Below are 24,498 nucleotides of genomic sequence, written 5' to 3'. Positions count from 1 at the left end.
GCCTTTCTTTATAACAATGACTGTCATTGGGTTATGTTTAGGTTTAATGTCAAGAAATCTTCCTAAGAATTACAGCTATTCATAAGTGGAATGGATTGCTTCGGGAGGTAGTTTCACTCCACCTGAAACCCCAGAGGTTTTTTTAAGGAGAGGAAGCAGAGGTGAAAGAAACACTTTCAGAGAAGTAGTTGGAATTTTTTTTTAGATATAGGCTTGACTAGTTAACATCTGAGGTCCTTTCCAGTTTTATAATTCTGCCATTCCTATTAAATAATGGTGTAATTACCAAAAGTAAGGAAGTGATAAGTAGGGCATGGCTTGAGTTTAGGTAATGAGAAAATGGGCAAAAATAAGTTTTCTGAAATGGAAAAGAAACTTAGGATAAGGAGTAAATGGGAATATTCACCTTTTATGTGTTGCCTAATTTGAATGAAATATTGGTATCATCCTCATCTTTATTTTCCTGTTCTCTCCCTCTCAAAATCCATGGAGCTTAGATTAACAAGGAGCACAAACTGGAGATTGTTTATTCACATAATTACTTATTGTAAGAGACCTTATAATTAACCCTTTGGTTAATGTTGGGAGTAATTGGATTTAAATTTTTATTTCTCTTTAATATTCTAACATATTTCATAGACTTACAACAAAACAATTTAAAAAAGAGATACTCTCTTCTTTGCTTCATATTCTTAGATATTATTTGGAATTGTATCCTATTAATTTTGTGTATGTCTACTGCTTTAGTGAGTCTGTTTCAAGGGGAGAAAATGACTGAATGTTTAAATACCTGGAATTTCATCACCATGTTCTACATCAAGGCCTTTTTAAAATTAGTTCAGAGTTCTCTGTGCCTTAGAGTATATGTATATAATATACACACATATCAGCTAAACCGGAAAAAAAATCTTTATGACACTTCAGTAATAGGAGTTTTGAGAGGTTAAGGCAAAGAGTTGAATGGAAAATTAAATTAAATTACCTTTGATACAGAAAGTTTCATAGGTTCTCTTTTCTCTAACAATCTCTTCTTTGTGCAGCTAGATACTGAGAGGCCCTTTGGACTTTGAAATTCAGGAACAAATTTAGAAGATCATCTAGTGAACTATTCTCACTAGGGGCTAGAACTGTTGGTGCTTTGATTTAGCTTGGCAAGATTCTCCAAATTTCTTTGACTTTAAAGAGATACATATGGATCAGTAATCTCCAACTTCCCCAAGGAATTCTGTTCTCATGGTAGTATAGTGCACAAAGGTCACCTCCTCTAAACCAAAACCTCGGAACCTGATCAGAAGTAGACACACACACACTAATCCACAACAATGGTCAGTAAAGGAAAAGTCTGAGGAAGGTGAAGACAATAGCTTATTCATGTTGTACAGAATAGATTTCTGTAAGGTCAGGCAGAGAATCAGAAATTTTTTTCATGAACTTTGTCAGTTTAGTTTCATGGTATTGCTGCCAGGTTAGTAGGACACTTATGCCACTTAAATGATTGCAAACCCAGCGCCATATTGCTTTGCTTATTGGTCCCAAATCTACTGTAGTACAGAGAACAAAGAACTAACTCCACTTTGAGCAGTTTTATATTTCAGTACCACGGACAGCCCTATGCAACCAACAAAATCAGCATTCACCTGGCCAAACCCCATGAATTCCAACTCACTCTAGGTAAACTTATTAAATATTTGAAAAATCCCACCTATCTTTCTGTTCCTCTGTCTTTCCTATAGTTGGAATATGAGGCATATGGGGTATTTAGGGAGGATTGTTAACCTCTGAGCACTTGTCAGTCCCTTTTCAGGGATGCTCATTCACATTTGGTGTTCACTTGTTACAACAAGAAGTGGTAGTATGTGCAATGGCTACGTCCCAGTAAAACCCTCTTGGCAGATGGGCTAAACCAGGTTGAAGGTACCCTACAAGCCTCAAACACATCAGGAAGTTTGGGGGATGTCTACATGAAGCCTGTGAAGACTTTCCCTGGTAGAATGGTCAGATGACAACAATTTGTTCCAATGGCAATGAAGATGGCTGAAGCAGGCACTGTGTAGTGATTAGAGCTTGGTCATGGAAGGCACTGAAGTCATTTACTGTATCTTGGGCTATGGTCAGTGGTTTTAATTTTTGACTTGTCAGTGGAATTTTATGACTTGAATAGAGAGTGAGGCTGATGAGTTTGTGCAACTATGCCTCATTTAAATCTAATTCACAAGCAAGTCAAGACATCACTCTTCTGATGTCATTGGTTCTCTTTGAAAATGAAGAATGAACAACAACATTAGGACTATAGTGCCCTTTTCATGCTGACCTTCAGTCACAATAGAAAATGATCTGACAAATCATTCAATAATATGATATATATCTGTCTATATGTAGTTTCTCTTGCTAGTCTGTCTCAAATCACACCAGGTAAATCTGCTCTGCATACTATTAAGCCATAAAAGGTTGGCGTAGCTCCCCAGGCATTATTGTATAGATACAGAAGTGATCTGAAGCCCATAGATATTGAAGAATCAAGATATTCATTTCATCATGTAGTGGATAGGGTGTACCTGCACAAGAGATTACTGACAGGGATGGATATTTGGAAATGAACAATTTCTAGAAGAATTATCATTGAAGATGTGGCAGCTTCATAGCTTCTCTTATGCTATATTCTTTGAACAAATGTGCATAGCAATGTTCTGTTCCTGTGGAGAAATAAAACTGATTAAAAAAAGATAGAGAGATATATAGATGGATGAACATATCCTATCTCCAGCAATTGGAGAAGGTTCAAAAAGAACTAGTGAGGTAGGAGACTTCTGGATCTGGGTAAAGCCAATCTCAAGTTACTTACCTGCTTCCTTTTCATTGTTTTCAACGAATGGGACAAATTACTTAACCTCCTTATACCTTAATGCCTGAATGTGTAAAATGGGGAGAATAGTTTATACTATTTTTCTCATAGGATTATGAGTAAATTACCTCATAAACCATAAAGAACTGAGTAAAGAGAACAATTATTACTGTGCAGTGAGGCTCTGGACTTAGTATCTCAACTCAAATATATACTGAGTGGCGCAGTTTCCCATGAAGTGACCAGCCATATCTCGTGTGTGTGTGTGTGTATATGGGTCCTCCTAAAGGATTATAAAGTTTTTTTAAATCCTAGTCTGAATTATCTAAATTCCAATGATTCAATACTTCTTTCTGATCTGTCCCCACAATAGCATTCATCATTGTTTATTCTTCTTGTGTCATTTAACCAATTGATAGCTCACTGATATAATCTATAACCAATTAGCATCACTTAGCTCTTGAAAGATACAATTAGAAACAGAAATAAAATACATCCTTCTAAACTTGGGCATAACCTTCCCTATACTGCTTATGTCCTTAGAAAAGAGTGGTTTCACATATAAAGTGACTGTCAGAAGCATCTCCCAAACAAGTTAACTTCCTTGCTTGATGAACCTGAACTCTGAATGTGAGGTGATTCATTGTTGGACTGGGTCAAATAACATCTCGGAGATGTCCTGCATCACTGATCTCAGCTTCTAAAAATTCTGAATGAACTTCAGTCTCTTGGATTAACCTTTTAAAGCTGATAAACTCATAACTTAGTTCATTCTGTGTCCAACTCTTATTCATCTAAGAGCAGAAAGAACAAACATAAAGAAGGAAAAAACATGTATGATGTATTCATGGTCACATTTGAATCTGAGTGAGGAGAGTATGTAGCTGGTGATACCTTTTTGCCCACTTTGAGGCTTCTGATTCCTGCTCATTCAAATTCAGTGGTTTTTTTTCACTGTTAGCTGACAAATACTTATACATACACTCAAACACAGAGACAAACATACACACAAACTGCTGAATAATTAATAAAGGTGTTGATGTAGAGCATCATAGTGATGAAATGCTAGCTATTTAAACATTCCCCTCACTTTCTCCACTTGAAACAGCATAACTAAAGCAGAGTTATAAATAGAATTAGAATAAAATTTTAATGATATCTAGAACTTGTCTAGTTATTTCATTTTATATGCACACTCATTTCCAGTTGAACAGATAAATACAAGATTTCTTCACCACACAGTAAGCACCTAAGAAACAGTCACAGAATATCTATCCTCTGAATTAAGAGCAGGAACTCTTCATTACATGTCATTTTAAACTTAAAGAAGCAGGCTCACCAAACCCTTTATGTGGATGGGTAGCAGCAGGCAAAACAATCTCCCTAAATTCAGCCCTCATTGTCAAGTCTTCCCTATTACAGTTGTATTTATTTTCTAAAAAAGTTCAATTCAAGTCATTGTTTGAGAAAAGTTTGCCAAATAATGTTCTGTATGTAGAATACTATATTGAGTCCATGAAGTACAAAGAAAAATGGAAAATTGCCTCTGCCATAAAGGACTTTACATCATTCTGGGAAGGGGCAGTGTGAAATATGCAAATATTACCAAACTCTGATTCAGGAAAGTAACTCATGTGAAAAAGTTGCCAACCATCCCCAAGGCTTCCAAGCATCTATGACACACAAGGCAGTCAAGTCAACCTAGCCATGCCCTGGCTACTTCTTTAAAAGACCTATTCATTGAATGGGCGTTGCCTCACCCTAAGTGAGTATCTGCAAAGGCTTTGGTCTAAGGGTCTCCCAGTGCATCCTGGATCATCTCCAGTTATCCTGATGAATATCAGGTCACTGGATTTAGATGGCTCTGGAGAAGAAGTGAGGCTAGGGCCATGCACAGCCCTCCCTCACTCAAAACAAAGTCAAGTGCAAATTATGTCTTCATTTCTCTGATGATATGATCTTCTTTGGCAACAAAGGATGAACACAACTATGGGCAAAACACAGTGTTAAAAACTTGGAAATAAATGGGAAAGTAGGGTAGACCCTTACTTCAGTAGCTCATAGGCTGATGCAGAGAAAACATATATGGAAGGTTTTAGCTGCAAGTCTTATGTAAGGTTCTATAGTCTTTAGTTTGCTGTAGCAAAGTAGATGGCAATGTTTCTTCTTTAAAATAATTTTCACTGATAAATTCAGTGCTTAATATCAGTTTCTGATGTTGAACCATTTGACTAAGTATGAAGGCCTTGTTGGCAAGAATGTTCGTTTCTGAGTCTTCAATATCTGAGACTGTAGCACCTAATGACTAGGCTGCGCTTCTATAAGGGTTGCTGCCCCAGGTGGTGAGGGCACTGGGCTGAAATCATTGCTGTTCCCAACTCTGTTAGATGCAGAGTTCAGAGTTTTCTTAATCATGATCTGAGGAGAGATAGTGGTGGAGTTGGTTTCACTTGCTTGGCACTTGTTGTCTCCTCTTTCTCTCACAGGTTGACTTGTTGCTTCAGCTAGGTTGACTTGACTACCTTGTGTGTCATAGTTGCTTGGAAGCCTTGGGGATGGTTGGCAACTTTTTCACATGAGTTACTTTCCTGGTTGGTAGTTGTGGGGATTGGGCTGGAAGCAGGATTGATATTATGGAGATGGGGGAAGTTCTACCACTCCCTAAATTCCTATGCTTATCTGCTTGTTGCTGACAGTTGTTTCTCAATTGCTGCTAGGGGTGAGGAGGAACATAAGTCCGCTCAATACAATAATGTCATTTCTCAGTGATGTCTGATGAGGGTGGCATTGTAGTTTCCAAGACTCTTGGCTTCAGAGTCCTGGGCTATCTCTATCAGGGTGTGAGGGAGAATGATGGTCAAAGTGGTGGTGGTTTAGTTTTGAATCTTGAATCTTAATCTTGCCTTCGGCAGACACATTATTGTTAATACTGATATTTATTGTGACCCTTGAGGATCTTCCTGGCAGAGCATATTGGAAGAGTCACTACTGACTTAGCACATTTTCCACATCAGGCTCATCTCTAGATCTGTACTGACCAGTTGAATCCAGACAATCTTATACCGGTTGTAATCTGTACTCCTTTTGTCCTCTCCTGGATGTGGGAACTCCTCTTTTTGGTGTTCTTCCTTGTGTCCTTTATGACAGTTACGAGAAATCTAGTCAATGTGACCCCTGTTATACCAGATATCCACCACACATACATTCTTTTCCTCCTTTTTTCTTCTTAGGTTTCTGCCACTCCTTCATCAATAGCTTTAGGATAATGGCTACTCTACTCACAGGCAACGCAAACCTCCTTAGGCAGTTTTGTGTAACTTTTTTGTTTATTTCAATTGACTTATCAAGGGGCCTATCCTATTTTTGGCCATGATATGTTTGGGCAACTGTGTCATCACTCCCAATCATTGCACATCTATATGCTTCTACTTATCATGTGGGATATTAATGGAAAATTCCTGGGCGGGTGGGTTGGCCTACTCATCATTCAAGTTACACTGAGTGTATGACTGCCATTCTATGACCCCAACCACTGTTAAAAAAAATCATGTTTCAATTTCCTGTTCCTTGAAAAGGATGCTCATCAGGCCTGTAGGTCACATCTCCACTATACATGAAAACAGTGAGAACTCAAAATTATTGTTAGCTGAGTAATATAGGTCTCTATACTCATCATCATTATCTTTGTAAAGAAAGCTCATGTTCTTTCAGAATAATTTGGAAGTGAGAATTTTGAGAAACTCTACTTAAGCAGCAGCAGCAATAGTAACAATGATCTACATAGTACATGGCACTGCAAAAATTTGGAAAAACTTCACCAAGTAGTATGGGTAAATTCCAATATGGTTAGCCATTTCCAGGGGCAATAGAGCACCAATCTCTTTGTCCATAAAATCTGCAAGTTACTTTGAGGGGGGTGGAGAAGGTATCCCAGAATAAATACTGGGTCTTGTGGCAGTGTTTTGTCTGGACTCAGTATAGAAATCAGTCCAGAGTGACATGTATATATGGACAGAACAGGCAGCAGATTGTTTTCTGACAACTGGGTTTCATAGTAATTATGATTCATGTTTAGATAGAACTTTCTAGTTATGTCATTTGATACTTGCAACAACTGAGTGAAATAGACAATGTGATTATTATCCTTATTTCAGAAATAAGGAGACAGACTCAGATATTAAGTGACTTGTTTGAGATAGTAAGAAACAGAGGCAGGACTTTGATCCAGCCCTTCTGCCTCCCTTACTAGTGCTATTTCACTATGTGGTTATAAAATGGTATCTTACAAGCATAATGGCAGAAGGAGGTCTGGGCAGTAACTATGAGAATCCAAGAATGACAGTGATTTTCAGGAGCAGTGTGTTTCAGGATCAAGGCCATATGTTTCATTCTGATGTGCTTCAAGAACAGCAGAAGTTTAAAGAGGGGTGTAGGGGGAGGGCCAAGCATTCCAAAATTGACTGTCAATTTTGTTTCTGCTTCTCCAAGAGTACATGATTTGACAGAATTGTCAAGAAGAAGGACTGGTGAAATACTAAATTATCTTTTGTCCATTACTCCTATGAAAATCATGAGATAATGCCTTATAACCTTGGTATCTCCCACAACACTAGACCGGCTGTCATGTACCCTGTGAAAACCATCAGTTATTGGTCCAGGGGGATACAATGACTCAGAAAGTCTACATGGAAACAGGTCAATTTTCTATCCTGTTTGTGCTGTAAAACTACTGCTTCTGTTTTGTATTTGTGAAACTTCAAATTACCAGAGATCCCCAAATTACTTCAATTTAATTCAATTCAATATTCATTTATTAATGATAATACTAAAAACGAGAAGCAATTAAATGCCTATTAAATTCTTCTTTGCAGCTATTATACAAGGTAAAATGGTAGGCACTAGATGTATAAAGACAAAACAGTCCTTTCCCTTTGGAAGCTCATATGCCACCTTGGATAATAAAATAGCTAGTATTTACATGGGGTTTTAAGGTATACAAAACTCCTTAAATATACGATTTCATTTGATCCCCATAATAATCTTGGAAGTGGACAGTACATGAAATATCTCCTTTTGATGGATGAAGAAACTGAGGGTCAGAATGGTTAAGTGGCTATGTTCTCCTAGGCCATAGAGGTGAAAGGTTCTTCATTCCAAATCCAGGGCTGTCCCTACTACTCCATGCTATCCTGATTCCAATTTGAAGATGCCCTTGTTCACCAGCAAGTCACTCTTTTCATTTCATAGATGGGATAGCCGAAGCACACAGATTGCTAGGCATTCTCTGTGGCATACTTTAAAGACTGACAACTCTATTCTGATATGTTTATTGAAAATACTTTGCATATACTTAGAGCCATAATTACTGTGGGGCAAACAGAGTTTTTGTCACAGCATGCCAATTTTCAGTGTGTACAATTGCTCTGCAGAGAGAATGGTGATTTTTCATCCCCATTACAGACAAATTTATCTGGGTGCTATGTAAACATCACAGATAAAGTTTTTAAGGTACTTCACCTTAGCTTGTAACACTCAGCATAGCTCTGATTTTTTTCTGACCCTTGTCACAGGTTCTGAGTAATTCAACAACTTAGCACCTCTCTATTAGCTCTGAAGGATCCCACTCTAAGCGTCTCATGCCCATAACACTTTTTTTCTGGATAACATTTTTGCCACCAGGAAGAGTCTCTCTAGAGGGCAGGTTGCCCAATTTCTAAGTCTAATACCATTTTTACTATACTCTATACAGTTAATTGATAGAATACACTTTCTCTACTGCAATATCTTGTTATGGCTTTACATCTAGTTTTTATATCAGAATTACAGAATAACAGACTATTAGCTTTGAAAGACATAAATGTGCTTATCCCTTGTCCCCAGCTCATTTTATAAATGAAGAAACAAGCTCACAGACAGAAGTTTATGACATTATGCTATATGAGTAGTAATTGACCAATCTTGAATTCACTGGTGTCTAAAAACACCAGTGTTCTTTGTACGAGGCCACAATGCCATCCTTCCACTTTAAAGGTAACTATACAGAAGTTGTGTTTGTTTTCTTTGTGGCCAGAAACATAAGCAAATCATCATGATCCTTTTCATTGCTTATGCATGAAATCTCTTTTCCAGTGTTTAAAATTAAAGCACTTCTTTGACTCCAGAAGACAGTGGTAGTTTACTACCTGGGATGTTTTGTCTCCCAGACTTCAAAGAGATGCTCACTCTCTTTCTCATGGTCCTTATAACCTTCTGGAACTTATGTTTCTGTGCCATCTTAGAGCATCCCCTAGAGCCTGTTTCACCTTATCATTACGGAGACTAAAGATGAATGGATTCAGAAGTGGGGTGATGATGCATGCCAATGCTGATGCCCCTTTCTTAAGGAGCATAGACTGGGTCTCTGATGTGCGAATGTAGAGGAAGATGGAACTGCCATAGGCAATGACAACTACAGCAAGGTGGGAAGCACAGGTGGAGAAAGCTTTCCTTCTTTCTTTGGCTGTTGGAGCTCGGAAGACAGTAGCAAAGATGCAGACATAGGAGACAGAAGTCAGTCCCAGAGAGCCCAGAAGAGCAGCTGTGGAAAGTATAAAGGCCACAAATTCCAGAAGCTGGGTATCCCCACAAGAGAGTCTCATCAATGGCCAGCTGTCACAGAAGAAATGGTCAATAACATTGGGGCCACAGAAAGGCAAGCTAGCCATAAGGATGGTAGGAGAGAGGACCCAAAGGAAACCAGCAATCCAGGAAGCCATTATTAGTTGCACACAGATGAGATGATTCATCAGAGTCTCATAATGTAATGGACGGCAGATGGCCAGATAGCGGTCCAAGGACATGACAGCTAAGAGGAAGAAGTCAGTAGTGCCCAGGAGGAAATAGAGGTAGGACTGCATGTTGCAGCCAGCAAAGGAGATAGAATAGTGCCTAGAGAGTATGCTGACCACCATCTTGGGGACTACAACAGAAACCCATGCCAGTTCTAGGAGGGATAGATTTCTTAGGAAGAAATACATCTGGGTTTGCAGGCGGTGGTCGTAGCAGCTAAGCACAATGATGAGCAAGTTTCCCAGAATTGTCACCATATATGTCACCAGAAGCCCCAAGAATAGTATGATCTGCAGGCTCCAGCTTTCAGGGAAACCAATCAGTACAAATTCTGTTACGTGGGTCCAGTTCTCTGAATACATTTCCCTTTAACTGTGTGGACAGAATGACATATGACACTATTTGTGGTTTGGTGGAAGATAATCAGTCAATCAACTATTTGTTAATCACCTAAGATATGCAGCATACTGGGACAGATTGTAAGGACATGACAGGTATGGAAGAGTCTTCAATTTCAAAAGATTTACCATCTTTCTGGGTATACAGAGTTTTTGGGAGAGACCTTTGTGGGAAACATTCTAATTATTGCTACTCTGTATAGGGGAAAAAATCTCTGTATATTTTCAGACATATATTTTTTTATGGCAGACTGAGAAGATAAGCCTATTGTGCTACATGCACGTCCTTCCTTAATATAAGTCCAAACCCTCAGGTAAAGCACTTGCTACCATTATTTTATGTTAAAGTGTTAAGGCTTCTTTGTAGTTTCAGTCAGCCTGGGAGACTGACAACCCAAGAGATAGGGATATGTTTATGTAGCCCTTTAATGTTTACAAAGTGCTTTCCTCAGAGCAATCCTGTGAGATACCTAGAAAAGTTATTATTAATTCCAATTTCACCATCCCACAACTAGGACATGTAATAAACTAGTATTCAAACCCACATCTTCTGACTCCAGCTCCTGAATTTTTCCAGAACCCACTAAGATGCCTCCCAGCCCAAGCTAAATGCATCATTGAGATGGTGATAGTGGAATAGGAAGCAAGTGCTGAAGGTCTGACTAGTTGATCATGTGACTGAAGTTAGAATGAGTGTATATAATACTAGTAATGGAGAATGAAGGTTATCTCCCTTCTAATCAGCTCACTATATTTAAAGACTGTGAGCCATATATTAGGCATATAAATTTACAGTTGTAGCTCTTCAGAAAAAAAATTGTGCTTATTCTGAACTTTATCCTATATGTTACCTTTTTGGTCTCTCAGCAATCTGATCAATGTCAAGGTTTCAGGACACACACTTACAGGATCATTAGAAATACATGGCAGCAAAAACTAAATCCCAAGTGAGTGGCATATGCAATGAATTATATAGGAATTCAGAATATGGAGTTATCATTGAGAGCTGGGCCAGGCAAAGAAAACCCAAAAGAAGAAGAAATTCACCAACTAGACATTGAAGTAAGGACAATAAAAGTCTAAATCTGTTAAGGTGAAATCTAGTAGAAATGAATGTAAAGTCCTACATTTGGGTTCAAAAAATAGACTTCCTGAATTAGCAAAAGAATTACTAGGATACAGAGAATATTTAAAAAAACACAAACTTGAGTGTTTCAGTGGATTATGGTCACCAGATAAGTCAACAATGTGATATGGCAGTCAAAAAAAAAGCCAAAAGTATCTTAGGTTGCATTAAGAGAAATAGTATCCATAGTGAAGGAGTTGATATTTTCAAAATGCTTTGCTCTGCTTAGATCACATCTGGCTCCATTGGCTTTTCGAACTCAAAATGTCAAAAACAAAACTCATTTTCCCTTCTAAACCACTACTTTTCCAACTTTCCCTATTTTGGTTGTAGGCATCATCTTTCCAGTCACTCTGTTTTCCAAAGGAAGTTATCATCAATTCTTTCTTTATGCAGAAGATATACCTTCATCATCCTCCCACCGAAACTGAAGTCCTACTTCCTCGGCCATTGGTAAGTTTTACCCTATCCTATCCTGTCCTTAGCCCGCTAGGCTATATCAGTCAGTCAATAAACATTTATTAAGCACCTGCTCCCTGCACTATGATAAGAATTTCATAGCCATGTCTAAGCCAAACTGTCTGCCCTGTGGCCTCCTCCTTTCTCACTTCTTCCTTCTTCTTCACTTAAACTTGGACTTCTGCTCTTTGGACATGGGTTCAGATTGATTCACCTTATCTACCTGTGTCCACAATGGCACTTCCTTGACAACCTCAAAGTGATGCCACAACAGGCATATCATCTGCCAACCTTTTCCACATTTCTTTCCAACACTTCCTTCTCTATATGTATTGTCTTCCCCATTAGAATATAAGCTTCTTGAGGACACGGACTGTTTTCATTGCTTTCATTTGTATGTCTAGTGCTTAGCACAAGGCTTGCCATATAATGAGCATTTAGTAAAAATTTTCATCCATTCATTTATGAAAGCATTCATTCATTCACATTCTTAGAAACAAGCTGTACTATCACTCAATCAACAAAAATTGGTAGCTCCTTGTTGCCTCTAGGATAAAATACAGAATCCTAAGTATGGTATCTAAAGGGTTCAATAATTCTACTTCCATATTCCTTTCTAGAATTAATAAATATTACTCTTCAACACAATGTCCCAGACAAACTAACACAATTATCTTTTCTCTAAATTTTGTTTTTCATCTCCTACATCTCTACCTAGGCTATTTTCTTTCCCTGGAATGTATTTTCTCCTCCCTTCTGCCTCTTAGAATTTTTAGTTTCCATCAAAGTTCAACTAGGTGCCTCTTCTTAAGGAAAGTTTTAGCTGACCCCAGTTGCTAGTACTTTCTTTTTCCTGAAGTTATTTTGTTTACTGATTTCTGCACATGCTATATTTCCTTTTAGAATATAAGTTCCTGAAAGGCAAAGAATAGTTTGTTTTTATCTTTGCATAACCAGTACTTACTGCAATATAGTACATAGTAAATACAGTGTCAATGAATGTTGAATTGAATCTCAGTTCAGTTCAGGGATCCATATTTTAGGAAGGAAATTAACAAGCTGGAGTGTATCAATAGGATAACAACCATGAGAGTGAAGTAACTGGAGATCATGCCATGCAATGATCAATTTAAAAAATTGTGGAAATAGCCTGGAAAAGAGAAGTTGGGGGTTAAGTCAAGATACTAAGATAAAATTTCAGTTTGGCCCCAGAAGAGGGAACTAGGGGCAATAAGTAGGCAAAGAAATAGATTTTAGACTTAAATGTAAGAAAATACTTCCAAATATTAGAGTTGGGAAATGGACTGCCTCTGGAAGGAGGGTTTTTCTGCTTATTGGAGGTCTTCAACCCCAAGTTGTTAGGGATGTTGTCTAGATGATTACTGTTCCAGTTACTGTAACAAATCTCTGAGTGTCTTTGCCTCAACTTTGAATTGCAACTAAACTAGGAACCAAACAAGGAGATGTTGGCTTTGTAGTTGGCTCAGTCACTCACTCACTGGGTGACCTTCATCTAGCTCCTTTACTTTCTGGACCTCCATTTCTTCCCTTTAACATGAGGAAATCAGACTCCTGAAATGCTAAGGCCCTTTTCATCTCAGCGTCTCCACATTCTAAACATCGATAGGTATGTGAACCTCAATTTTCTTATCTGTGAAATGAGAATAATAATATTTGTACTCCCTCTCTGATAGTATTACATTGAAAAAATCACTTTGTTAATATAAAAACCTGTATAGGTAAGTTTTGATTACTCTTATTATCTGTTACTTTATGAGAGCATAGGTTTGGTAACTCTCTATCACAATGTTTAAAAAGCATTGCAGAAGGGAAAGAGCCTTGGACTGTGAATAAGGACTCCTGACTTCTGATCCAATTCTGAGACTTGCTAATTTAGCGACCTTGGGAAAGTCATGCCTGAAAAGGAAGGACAGATGTTATGTCACCGGAAAAGGTACTGGGAAATTGACTCAGAGAAAATTGGTTGTCCAGAGAGAGGAGAATACTATTAAAAGAGAGAATTACAGATTATGAAAGGAGCAAAACTTGGAAGTCACAATTAAACTGGATGCACCAGAGAGAGCCTTGGGAGCTAAGGAGAGATGTAACAAACAACCTGAACCAGCAGGAGGCTGTGAGAAAGAATCAAGGAAGCCAAGGACATCTTCAGCAAGCTTACAATCCTTCCTCTCCCCCACCAAAAGGTGTAGATGCCCAGAGAAGCCAAATAAGCAAAATTTTTAAATTCCTCAGATCCTCTAACAATTCTGTCATATATCATTACTGTGGCTTGTACTTTCATAACATGCAGATGGATGTTTGCTTGTTCACCTTGGGACTGGGTAAAAGAGTTGCCTGCCAGAGTTGGCAGATATCCAGAGACTCCACTCTCTACTGCAGCCCTGTCTCTTTTTCTAAGCCAAGGATGAAACCAATTAATCCATTTATTGGGAAGGCATTTATCACCATATAACCTCTTGGCCTCTTACATCATCATCTGAAGGAACTTCCACTTAAAAAACTCACCATGAGCAGGATACTATGGTGGGTGCCCAGTACCCCACAGAACTACTCTCCCTCCCCCCCCCAAATGGGAGGAACCTTAGAGATCATTTGACTTACTCCTTCATTTTAGAGATGGGGAAACTAAAGCTCAAAGTGGTTAAATGAAATCCTCTAGGCTTCACAATACTGCTTAGTCATACTCAGGATTGGAAATCAAGTGTTCTGATTCCTAGAGATTTCATAGTCTCTTCACTCATACCTGATGGTTCCACAAAAAAAGCAGTAAAGTGGTCTATACATCATCTATATTCTCCACTATAAAGTGAGACAGATAACCTACATACAAGCACAGAATCTATCCAACAACAGTAATCACATATTACTTCCAAATGGAAGGAAGCTACATTAAAACATCTTTTTTCAGTATGAAATCCATGATCAAGTCTTGTTACGCAAAATTCTTGAAGCCCTGGGCTAGATAGAGCATACAAGAAATTAGCATATTTTCCATCTGTAGTGGCCTATTCTCCCCAAGCTGCCAAACCGATATTCTTAAAGCACAGATCTAATTATATCAAAAAGTTACTCTGGCTCCCTATTCCCTCAAAAATACTTTAGTCTACCTAATGTGAAAATCCTAACAGGTGCTGAGAGAGAGAGAGAGAGAGAGAGAGAGAGAGAGAGAGAGAGAGAGAGAGAGAGAGAGAGAGAGAAAGAGAGAGAGACAGAGACAGAGAGAGACAGAGACAGAGAGAGAGACAGAGAGAGACAGAGACAGAGACAGAGGCAGAGAGACAGAGACAGAGAGAGAGACAGAGAGACAGAGAGAGAGACAGAGAGAGACAGAGAGAGACAGAGAGAGAGACAGAGACAGAGAGAGAGACAGAGAGAGAGACAGAGAGAGACAGAGACAGAGAGAGAGACAGAGACAGAGAGAGAGACAGAGAGACAGAGAGAGAGACAGTGAGAGAGACAGAGAGAGACAGAGAGAGAGACAGAGACAGAGAGAGAGAGACAGAGAGAGAGACAGAGAGAGAGACAGAGAGAGACAGAGAGAGAGACAGAGAGAGACAGAGACAGAGACAGAGAGAGAGAGAGACAGACAGAGAGAGAGAGACAGAGACAGAGAGAGAGACAGAGAGACAGAGAGAGAGACAGAGAGAGAGACAGAGAGAGACAGAGAGAGACAGAGAGAGAGACAGAGACAGAGAGAGAGAGAGAGAGAGACAGAGAGAGAGACAGAGAGGGACAGAGACAGAGAAAGAGAGAGAGAGAGACAGACAGAGAGAGAGACAGAGAGAGAGAGAGAGAGAGAGAGAGAGAGAGAGAGAGAGAGAGAGAGAGAGAGAGAGAAATTCCTTCTCTTTCTTCAATCCATGTTACCCATTTACCAGTGAGTGCTGGACTCTTTCTCCAAGTTGGATGTTGGCCATTCATTCCATTCCCCTTCTTTTGTTAAGGGCACCAGAACTCATGCTCTTCTTTGACCTTCATGTCTTTTCTCTTTTCTCAAAAATCATAGGATAGGTCTCTCAAGTTGTAAATCTCTCCCAAATTGGAGGATGTGACTATTTATACCATTTAACTGAGCAGTGAATCACCAAACACTATCCTTCCAGTAAGATGATAGACTACTGGTTCTTACTGCCTCTTCTGTATGAGGACACTAAGGGTCACCAGGCCTTTCCATCTGTCCTGGAGATAAATTCTCCTATGTGAGCAACTAATTTACTTAGTGGATAGAATGTCATATTTGGAGTCAGGAAGACCTGAGTTTGAATTCTGCTCCTGATACTTACTTATAGGGTAAAAGATTCTGTGACTCTAAGGAAATCACTTACATTCTGTCTGCCTTAGTTTTCTAAATGAAGTTAATAAAAGCATCTACCTCATAGGATTACAGTAATGATAAGATAACTGAATATATGTAAAGCACTTCACATGCTTTAAAACATTATATAAATATTAGCTTTTATGATGTGATCTTTCCCCTAATTAGAAAATGGGCTCTCTGAAAGCTAGGATTATCAATTTGTATCCCTAGCACTTAGCACAGTTTTTGGCAAACAATAAATATTTAATAAATGTTTATTCCTTCCTTCCTCCTTTCTTTTCTAGATAAAATACAAATTCTTTTGTTTACTATTCAAAGCACTTCACAGTTTTGCTCCAATCTATGAGTGAAATATTTTTCTTGACCCTCCAAGGTTTTAGTACCCTCTTAACTTCCTCAACCAAAATCACCTTTTATTTACTTTTATTATTTTGTACTTACTTATATATGTACATTTTCCCCAGTAGAATATAAGCTTGTCAACAGATGAGACTTCTGGAATTTTGATTTTGTATAATCAGCACCTAGAACAGTCCTTAGAATACAGAAGGGAAATAATAGAGGCATGGACAGGCAATTAATGTTATATGGTTGACCCCAATCATCAGGGATCTAAATGGAAAACTCAATATATTCACAGAATTGATAACAGATTTTAGCATCTTGGATTCCTAGATTCTTAGCAATGAAAACATCCTTAAGAATCGTTTTGTCTAACCTCTCCACTGTACAAATGATTCCATGGAGTCCCAAAGGGTTAAGTAACTTACTGAAAATCACATTCTTTCCATGGTTCATAGTTTTCTGTCTCCCTGGTCTTTATACCAAAGTGGTCCACATAATCAATTAGTTGAACTTTGGTTAAAGTCTGAAGCAGGATCAAATATAGGGGTTAGGTCTGAAAAGCCAACAGTGCCCACAGTTTGAAGTAATCCAATTCACTTACCCATCTCAACACCTCACTCTCCTGGTCTTCTTCCTTTGGTCATTTGAACATTTCAGAGACCCAACTGGCTATAAGACCAAGAGAGTATTCCAAACAGAAAGCTTGACCTAAAGCTAGCTCTACTCCCTCCAACCTACTGGAAACAACCTCAGCAGCAGCAGAAGGTGACATTCTACAAACTTTACACAATTAATTCATTCCCAGCTCTATTAATTAAAACTTGTTTTAACTTTTTTGGAGCTATGGTCCCCAAAGAAAACTACCTTGACCCATGCTTATTAAATAAGAATGTTATAATTAATCTCTTGGGGGCAGAGGGAGATGACTATGACTTCATTGTTCCTTTAACTGCTATCTTTTTGACCCATAAAGAGAACCAGTCTCATTGGAGCCATAATTATCAGTTTTGAGAAGCTGGGAAAGAGTCATGGAATGTATTGAAAGTAAACAGCTTGAAAGGTGCTCTTAACTAAGATTTTAAAGAGAAACTCAAGTAAAGTTGGTGAGAACCTGACACATTAGGACCATGGAGATCATGGGATGTTGGAGTCTGTGAGAAGAGACTGAGATAGAGACCATTGTAGGGAGTATGAGTGTAGAGAAGCTCACCTAAATTGGGGTGGGGAGTGAGGAAGCATGTCATCTTTAACTTCGTATTTCAAATACTCTTGGTAACTACTTTAGATACTGTTTGTTTCTATTCCTCTGAAAGAGTGCAAAAATTGTCAGCATCTACTGAATTTCTGTCCTTTGTGACATAGTGCCACATGCCAGCTCTCATCATAGCTGAGAATTCTGTGAGTATATCCTAGGGTCTGTGATTTAAAGCTCATCCCTGCATACTTGCAAGGAAAGGATGAGTCAGATTCAGGCTTAGGGGAGAAGGTGGCTTGTCTAACTGGTGCTCACAAAGGCTTCAAGGACTTATATACCCAATGTTCAAATTCAATCCAGTTACCACCAACTTAAAAGTAGGTGGTTTTATTCCTCTATACTTTCTCACACTCACCTGCATGGTGCCCTTTTGCAAAACTCATTTTTTTTTGGTTGCTTGATCACAATAATTTCTGATAATACTCCCTCTACTGAATCCTCCCTTATTAAAAAAAAAAAGTTGAAGTCAATTGATAAAGAAGTCGCAAATGAGGGTATTTTTCTCCATCCTGAGACACATTCCAAGAAATATATACATACATACGTGTATATATATATGTATATATAGTCCATAAGAAATATAGGCCTAAACCTAAAGTACAGTGTTAGTGAGACAAATCTGTAGATAACACATGTGAACCCACAACTGTAATTTCAGGCCCTGGAAGTTCCTTCTCTCATATGGTTCTCTTTGTAGTCTAGCTCTCAATTGCCAGGAATAGTTCTTGAGTCCATATCAAGTCTTTTCTATTCCAACCAAGATCTTGCTCCTGCAAGCTTCTTCCCTAAAGTCACCATCTTTCTTTATCACATTTGTCTTTTTAGACAGCTCTTTTTTTTCTTCTTATCAGAATTATTTCCCTTTGTATCTTTAGAATTTCATTATTGAGGGTTTTTCAACCTTTCTCAGCTGATTTCCCTTAAAGAATTTTAGGCTATAAAACTGTGCCTGTACTTCTTCTGAGCCCTTTCTCTTAATACTTTATGAAATACTATTGGAGGAAGTTATACAACTTTGCCAACAGAAATTTATGTTATTTAATTTCCATTGAGACTTGTAACACAGCAATTCTTTTATCTCCCCTATCACTTTGTCCAGAGCTTCTATTCAAAACCTCTTCTTTCCTTAAAGCTTCCATGCCACCTCCCTTTCTCTCCCTCTCAGCAGAGAATCTCATCTCTCACTTAAAGGAGAAAATAGGGACTATCCTTCATCAGCTACCTCTTCTTTCCTCTCCACGCACCAAAATACCCCTTTTTATCATCTCTTTTTCCTTTTCTCCAGTGACTGATAAAAATGTGAACCTTCTCCTTGCCAATGCCAACCCTTATCCAAAGTTCTTGATTTCTTTCTCTCCCCTTTTTGCCAGAAAGTTGCCCCTTCAACATTCTCTCTCTCTACCTTCAGTCTATTTTTATGCTCTCTCTGCTGCCTATACATATGACCAAGTCTTTTCCATCTTAAAGACATATTCATTTACAATTGCGGATTACACTAAAAAAAAGAGACCAAACTGTTTATACCCTTTGATCTAGAGATTCTACTGCAGGCATAGTACCCAAGGAGATCATACATGGAAAGAATTATATACACAGAACTTTTCATTGTGTGTGTGTGTGTGTGTGTGTTAGTAAAGAACTGAAAACAAAGTAAATGCCCTTTGTTTGGAGAATGGCTAAACAAATTGTAACATATGAATGAGGCACAATATTACTTTGTTATATGAGATAATGATTGTGAAAAATTCAGAAAAGTTTAACATATGAAGTGGTGCAGGTAAAGTAAGAAAAATAAGAAAAGCAATATGTAACACACTCTCTCAAAAATACACATGCTATGTTAGAAGCCTAATGGTAGAATAGGAAATCTTCAGTTTGTGCTTGATCTCCTGGTTAAAGAAATATGCCTTAGATGTAAACACACATTGTTATCTTTTCTCTGCCCTACAGAAGTCTCACAAGAGGCATGATGCATATAGGAAGGGTCATAGACCTCTAGTTTCCCTCTAAACCTTCCTGCAGGGCTTCTGAGTTCAACCTTTGCCTCTCTGTGTAGTGCCCTGAACATCCCTTCTCTTGGAGATTTATTCTTCAGTTCAGACAAAGGTAATACTGTCTCTTTAAAGACTAATCACTTTTTAGTGAGTGGATCAGAAACAATCAAAGATTTCTATTTCTAGTGGCAGGATTCCATTTCCAGCATGTATAGGTCCATGGCATAAGGGAGTTACAAACGTACATAATGCAACAATATAAACAGAAAGAACAACAATAACAAATACAACATACCCACACACTTGTAATAACCAAATCTGGCTGCAAATAAGAAAAATGCATTTCCCTCCCATCCTTGCAGAGATTGGGAACTATGGATGTGGAATTTCCCATCTGACTAAGTTGATATGTTGGTTAGTTTTGTTAGATCACATTTTTTCCTTTTTCTTCTTTATTAAAAGAGATAGCAAACTGGGAGAGAGAGAGAGAGAGAGAGAGAGAGAGAGAGAGAGAGAGAGAGAGAGAGAGAGAGAGAGAGAGAGAGAGAGAGAGAAAGAGAGAGAGAGATTTGGAAAAGAAGGCGATACGAAAGCAAAAGATATCTACTATAAAAAAAAACAAAAGCTTCACTTGACTACACTATCCCTTCAAGCAATCATCATTTATCTCTTTCCTTCACAACCAAACTCTTAGAAATGGTAGTTTATATTCACTGCCTTCAATCTTTTTCTACTCAATTTGAATCCTTTGAAATCTACTTTTCAATCTTATTCTTTGACAAAAATATTTTTCTCCAGAAATACCAATGATTTCTTGCTAAATCCAGTGATCTTTTCCTACTTATTATTCTATTTGACCTTTCCATATCTTTTGATTCAATAGCCCATCCCTCCTTCCAGACACATTCTACTTCCTTTTCTTTTTAACTACTCTCTTGTCTCACCTCCTACTGATTCCCCACCCCCCACTCCCACTCACTTTCTCTCTCTCTCAAAATTACTTAGTATAACTTTTACATACTTTGTATTTACTTAGATGTGTAAACCTGATATCTCTCCAGTAAAAGATAAGCACTTTGAGGACAGAGATTCATCCATTTATGTCTTTGTACCCCATTGAGTAGCACTGTGTTTTACGTGGGGTAAGTACTTGATAAATAACTGTGAAATTGAATTGAGTTAGAAGGAGTGGATTTACATGAATGCTAAAGTATCTGATAATGCTGCCTGCTCTTACTCTGTCACACCTTTAGAGAGCCAGGAAAATAAAAGAGGAAAGATGAACTTATTTAAGTGCTTTTCTGGCACATATAGTTCTGATTGGCACTACAGGGGACAGACTTACTATATAAAACGTTGCTATTCATCCCCATTTCTTCTTGAGACAGATGATTTAAAATTCCCTGAGATACATCTCACTCTTGTTCAAATCCCATGATGCAGAAAGAATTGCTTCTCCCCCAACCCTAGTGCAAGACAAATAATTATACTCTTTGCCTCTGTTGTTTGTTCTCATTGTGCTATCTTTTGCATATATTGGTACCATCTTGCACATGACCAATCCAAATTTAGAGGAACAAGCTCCTCAGTTGTCATGGCAATTGTCTTCCTTGCTTTCTTCAGTTTGGCACAGGGCTTGGTATTTTGACATTCCTATGATAGACAAGATATCCATTGCATGTTGGATACATCTTACATCCAAGGATTCTTTATTTCTTGAGATAAAATGCTTGAAAAAAAGACTACATAATTCATTTTTTATTAGTAGCATTTTTTTTCCAATTACATGCAAAGATAGTTTTCAACATTTACTTTTATAAAATTTTGAGTTTCAAATTTTTCTCCTTCCATCTGTCCCTTCCCACATCTTAAGACAGCAAACAATCTGATATAGGTTATACATGTACAATTACTTAAACATATTTCCACATTAATGACTAGATGATTCCAAAGATTTATAATCAGCCAAAGTTAAATTCTAAAGTTACAAAGCTGAGAGTGAAATGGCATAGTGGATAGCAAGCTAGCTTCAGTCAGGAAGCAGTGAGTTGACACATACTGGCTGTGTGATTATAAGCAAATTCCTTAACTTTTTGATGTGTAGATGGAGGATACTTCTGGAAGGAGCTTGCAGAATGCAGACATCAGACCTGACCTTGACCTCATGGTCCCATCGTTAGAGCAGATCTTGTGATATCTCTGGAAACTTGTTACACCTGGAACTCACCATTCTGACCAGATGTCATCACTCCCCAGCCTTTGACTATTTGCAAAACAACTGAAGTCCTCCCCTGTTGTTGGCCCTGCTCCACACTCCTCCCTGTTGAAGTATATTTAAATCCTACCCCTTTTTCCTCTTGCCAGCACTCTTGCATTCTAATTCAGTGCAGTGTGCTGAATTGAAGTTCCCTTTCATCAATTAAAGATGCCTGTTATGTTTACTCTGGTAGTTCTCTTTATTTCATCTTGACAAAGAAATCTCAAGCCTGTTTGTAAATTTATAAAAGCCCAACTTTTCTTTTGGTTTAATATTGCCAGATATCATTCAGTAAATAGAGCCACTTGGTGGTGGTTTGCTTGAATTGCAGGCCTTGTGTCTAAAAACCAACGAACCTCATTCAGGTTAACCAGGCACTCATATTTTAAATGCAAAGGCAAACATATTATAACCAGAAGTACAATACTTATAGAAGGAAAAACAATCCGAAGATGCTCTAACCTGCATGGACACCACTGCCTGCATCAGTGGTTTTCATTTAGCAAAGATCAATTGCTACATTTTACATCCTAACACAAAGTTAGTGGGTCAAAACTTATTCTTCCAAACACATTACAAAATCTTCAGCTTTTGCTTAAACAGATCTTTATTTAAATATAATTTTAAGTTATTTTATTATAGTTATTTTTACCCTTTTAGATGCCCAGACTCTTGCTTCAGGAAACACAGATGCATTGACAATTTGGAAGTTTTTCCTAAGAACTATACTCATTCTTTCCCGCTAGAGGGCCAGTCCATTTCCTCCAGTAGAAGAAGATCAATGGACCCTCATGGAGTAGACAACAGTTTTGGGCACTGTACTGGCACATGTAATCAGGTTTGGTTTCTCCAGAGAAGGGACATTGTAATTGGACTTTTTCACCCAGAGTCCAGCCAGTTCTCTCCAGCTAACCCAATCAAGGCAGGCCTCTTTCCTGTACTTAGCTCTTTTAGGATCTATCTGACTAATTCTGTCAAATCAATCTGCTCTCCTTTAAAGGTTTGTCCCTCTGTATCTCAGTCCTGATTCAGATGAATGACAAGACTCAGAAAATCAAGAAGGATGTTTATACTTATGAGGAAGATGTGATCAAGATTCAAAACAATGGCCTCTTTATCTTCATCAAGTTGACCTCCTGGTCATACCCTCTGAATTATTTTTACACAAAACTTCAAATTTAGACAATGGTCAAGAGAAACTAAGGCAGCTAGGTTGCACAGTGCATAAAGTGCCAGCAACCCTGGAATTAGAAAGACCTGAGTTAAAATCTGGCCTCAGGCACATATTAGTTGTGTGGCCCCTGGCAAGTCATTTTGCCCAGTTTGCCCCATTTTTCTCATTTGTACGATGGCAAACCACTCCAGTATTTTTGCCAAGAAACCCTATCCCAAAGGTGCCAGTGAAGAGTCAGACATCTGAAAATGACTGAACAACAACAAGAGAAACTAGAGCCTTTAAAGTAGGGGCAAATTTGACTTCATAAGTATTGCTCAACTTGGGTGAAATGAAACCATTGGTTTGCTAGAGCTGGCTAGTATCAGCTCATAAGAACCAAATATTAAATTTGCAGTGTGAATATCTATACTCCTAAAATCAGCAAATGTTAAAAATCAGGACTTGATTTATTGTTTCTTAATTGTCTCTAGACTTAAAAAGGTGGTGGAGAAAATGTTAATAATGAAGATTAAACTTAGAAGTATTTCACACATACACACATACATACATATTAGAGCATATATCAGAACACCACTTGATGAAACCTACAGCTCTCAGTTGGTGTGTTTCATTCAAAAGAAATAGAATAGATAAATTTTCTCTCTGTGTGTATGTGGGGTATAATTATATAGTACAAGGGTGGAGGACTTCCGGGTCACATGAGAAACATGATGGTGGACTAGACTTTTTTCTCTGATTGCTACAACCTCTCAAACTTCTCCAAAACAGAAATTACATAGCAAAGATAAAGCAGTTTCAACTTCCTTCATGACCTAGGAACTCAGCTTCCAGAAAAAGATTGAAAAAAGAAACACCCATTAACTGATGCTCATTGACGTTCCTTTTCCTGGAAGCTCTCTCAGTACCCCTCCCACATCTGCCACACTATCAGCAGTAAAGCTGTACTAGTTGAAGCACAGGAGAAGAAGGGGGAACCTTAACTTGACTAGTTGAGAGGAAAAAGAAGAAATGGGCAGAAGAAATATATGACCAGATAAAAACAGGACAGAAAAAAGACTAATAAACTGCTAAGGGAAAGAGGTGACAAATGAAAGGAGGGGATCAGGGGTGAGAGTAAGAGAGCTAATGAGAAAAGGGCTCCTTTACAAAAGGATTAAAATGAATTAACTGTAGGATTATCATACTAGGTTTACATACTGGATAAGGAAACAAAACCATTCACCTTGATAAAGTAGAGCACTCCTTTTGCTAATATCCACACAAAGTATATATATAGAGGAACTTTTTTTTTTTTACTAACATAAAAAGCATCCATCTTAAATGAAAAGCAAGCATCATATGTAATGAAAGTGAAACAAGAATCTTTTACTGAATATAGTTCTGGAAATGCTAGCAACAGCAATGAAACGAGCAAAAATTAAGTAATAAAGATAGGTAAAGAGGAGATGAAACTATCACTGTTAGCTGATGAGATGATG

At 38.1% G+C, this 24,498-nt stretch overlaps 1 protein-coding gene and 1 long non-coding RNA gene across 2 annotated transcripts; both read right to left on the bottom strand.

The window, feature by feature from the left end:
* Positions 1-2,371: 2,371 nt before the first annotated feature.
* On the bottom strand, positions 2,372-17,655 carry LOC140506094 (uncharacterized). The gene is made up of 3 exons (XR_011967770.1): positions 17,548-17,655; positions 16,434-16,527; positions 2,372-2,693 (listed from the first exon to the last, which is right to left on the bottom strand). It is a non-coding gene; the product is annotated as an uncharacterized lncRNA (long non-coding RNA).
* Positions 8,792-10,036, bottom strand: LOC140509177 (olfactory receptor 6T1-like). Its single transcript, XM_072617008.1, has one exon. It carries the CDS (start codon positions 10,030-10,032, stop codon positions 9,082-9,084), a length of 951 nt encoding a protein of 316 aa, XP_072473109.1. The 5' UTR covers positions 10,033-10,036; the 3' UTR covers positions 8,792-9,081.
* Positions 17,656-24,498: the final 6,843 nt, after the last annotated feature.

Source organism: Notamacropus eugenii, chromosome 5 (genome assembly GCF_028372415.1).
Source record: "Notamacropus eugenii isolate mMacEug1 chromosome 5, mMacEug1.pri_v2, whole genome shotgun sequence".
NCBI lineage: Eukaryota > Metazoa > Chordata > Mammalia > Diprotodontia > Macropodidae > Notamacropus > Notamacropus eugenii.
The sequence above is the reverse complement of the archived record's forward strand: the minus strand, read 5'-3'. Positions and strand labels throughout refer to the sequence as shown.

Bases quoted from the DNA above. Each gene is read 5' to 3' on its own strand.
- LOC140509177 (XM_072617008.1), bottom strand. From the start codon at position 10,032: ATGTATTCAGAGAACTGGACCCACGTAACAGAATTTGTACTGATTGGT.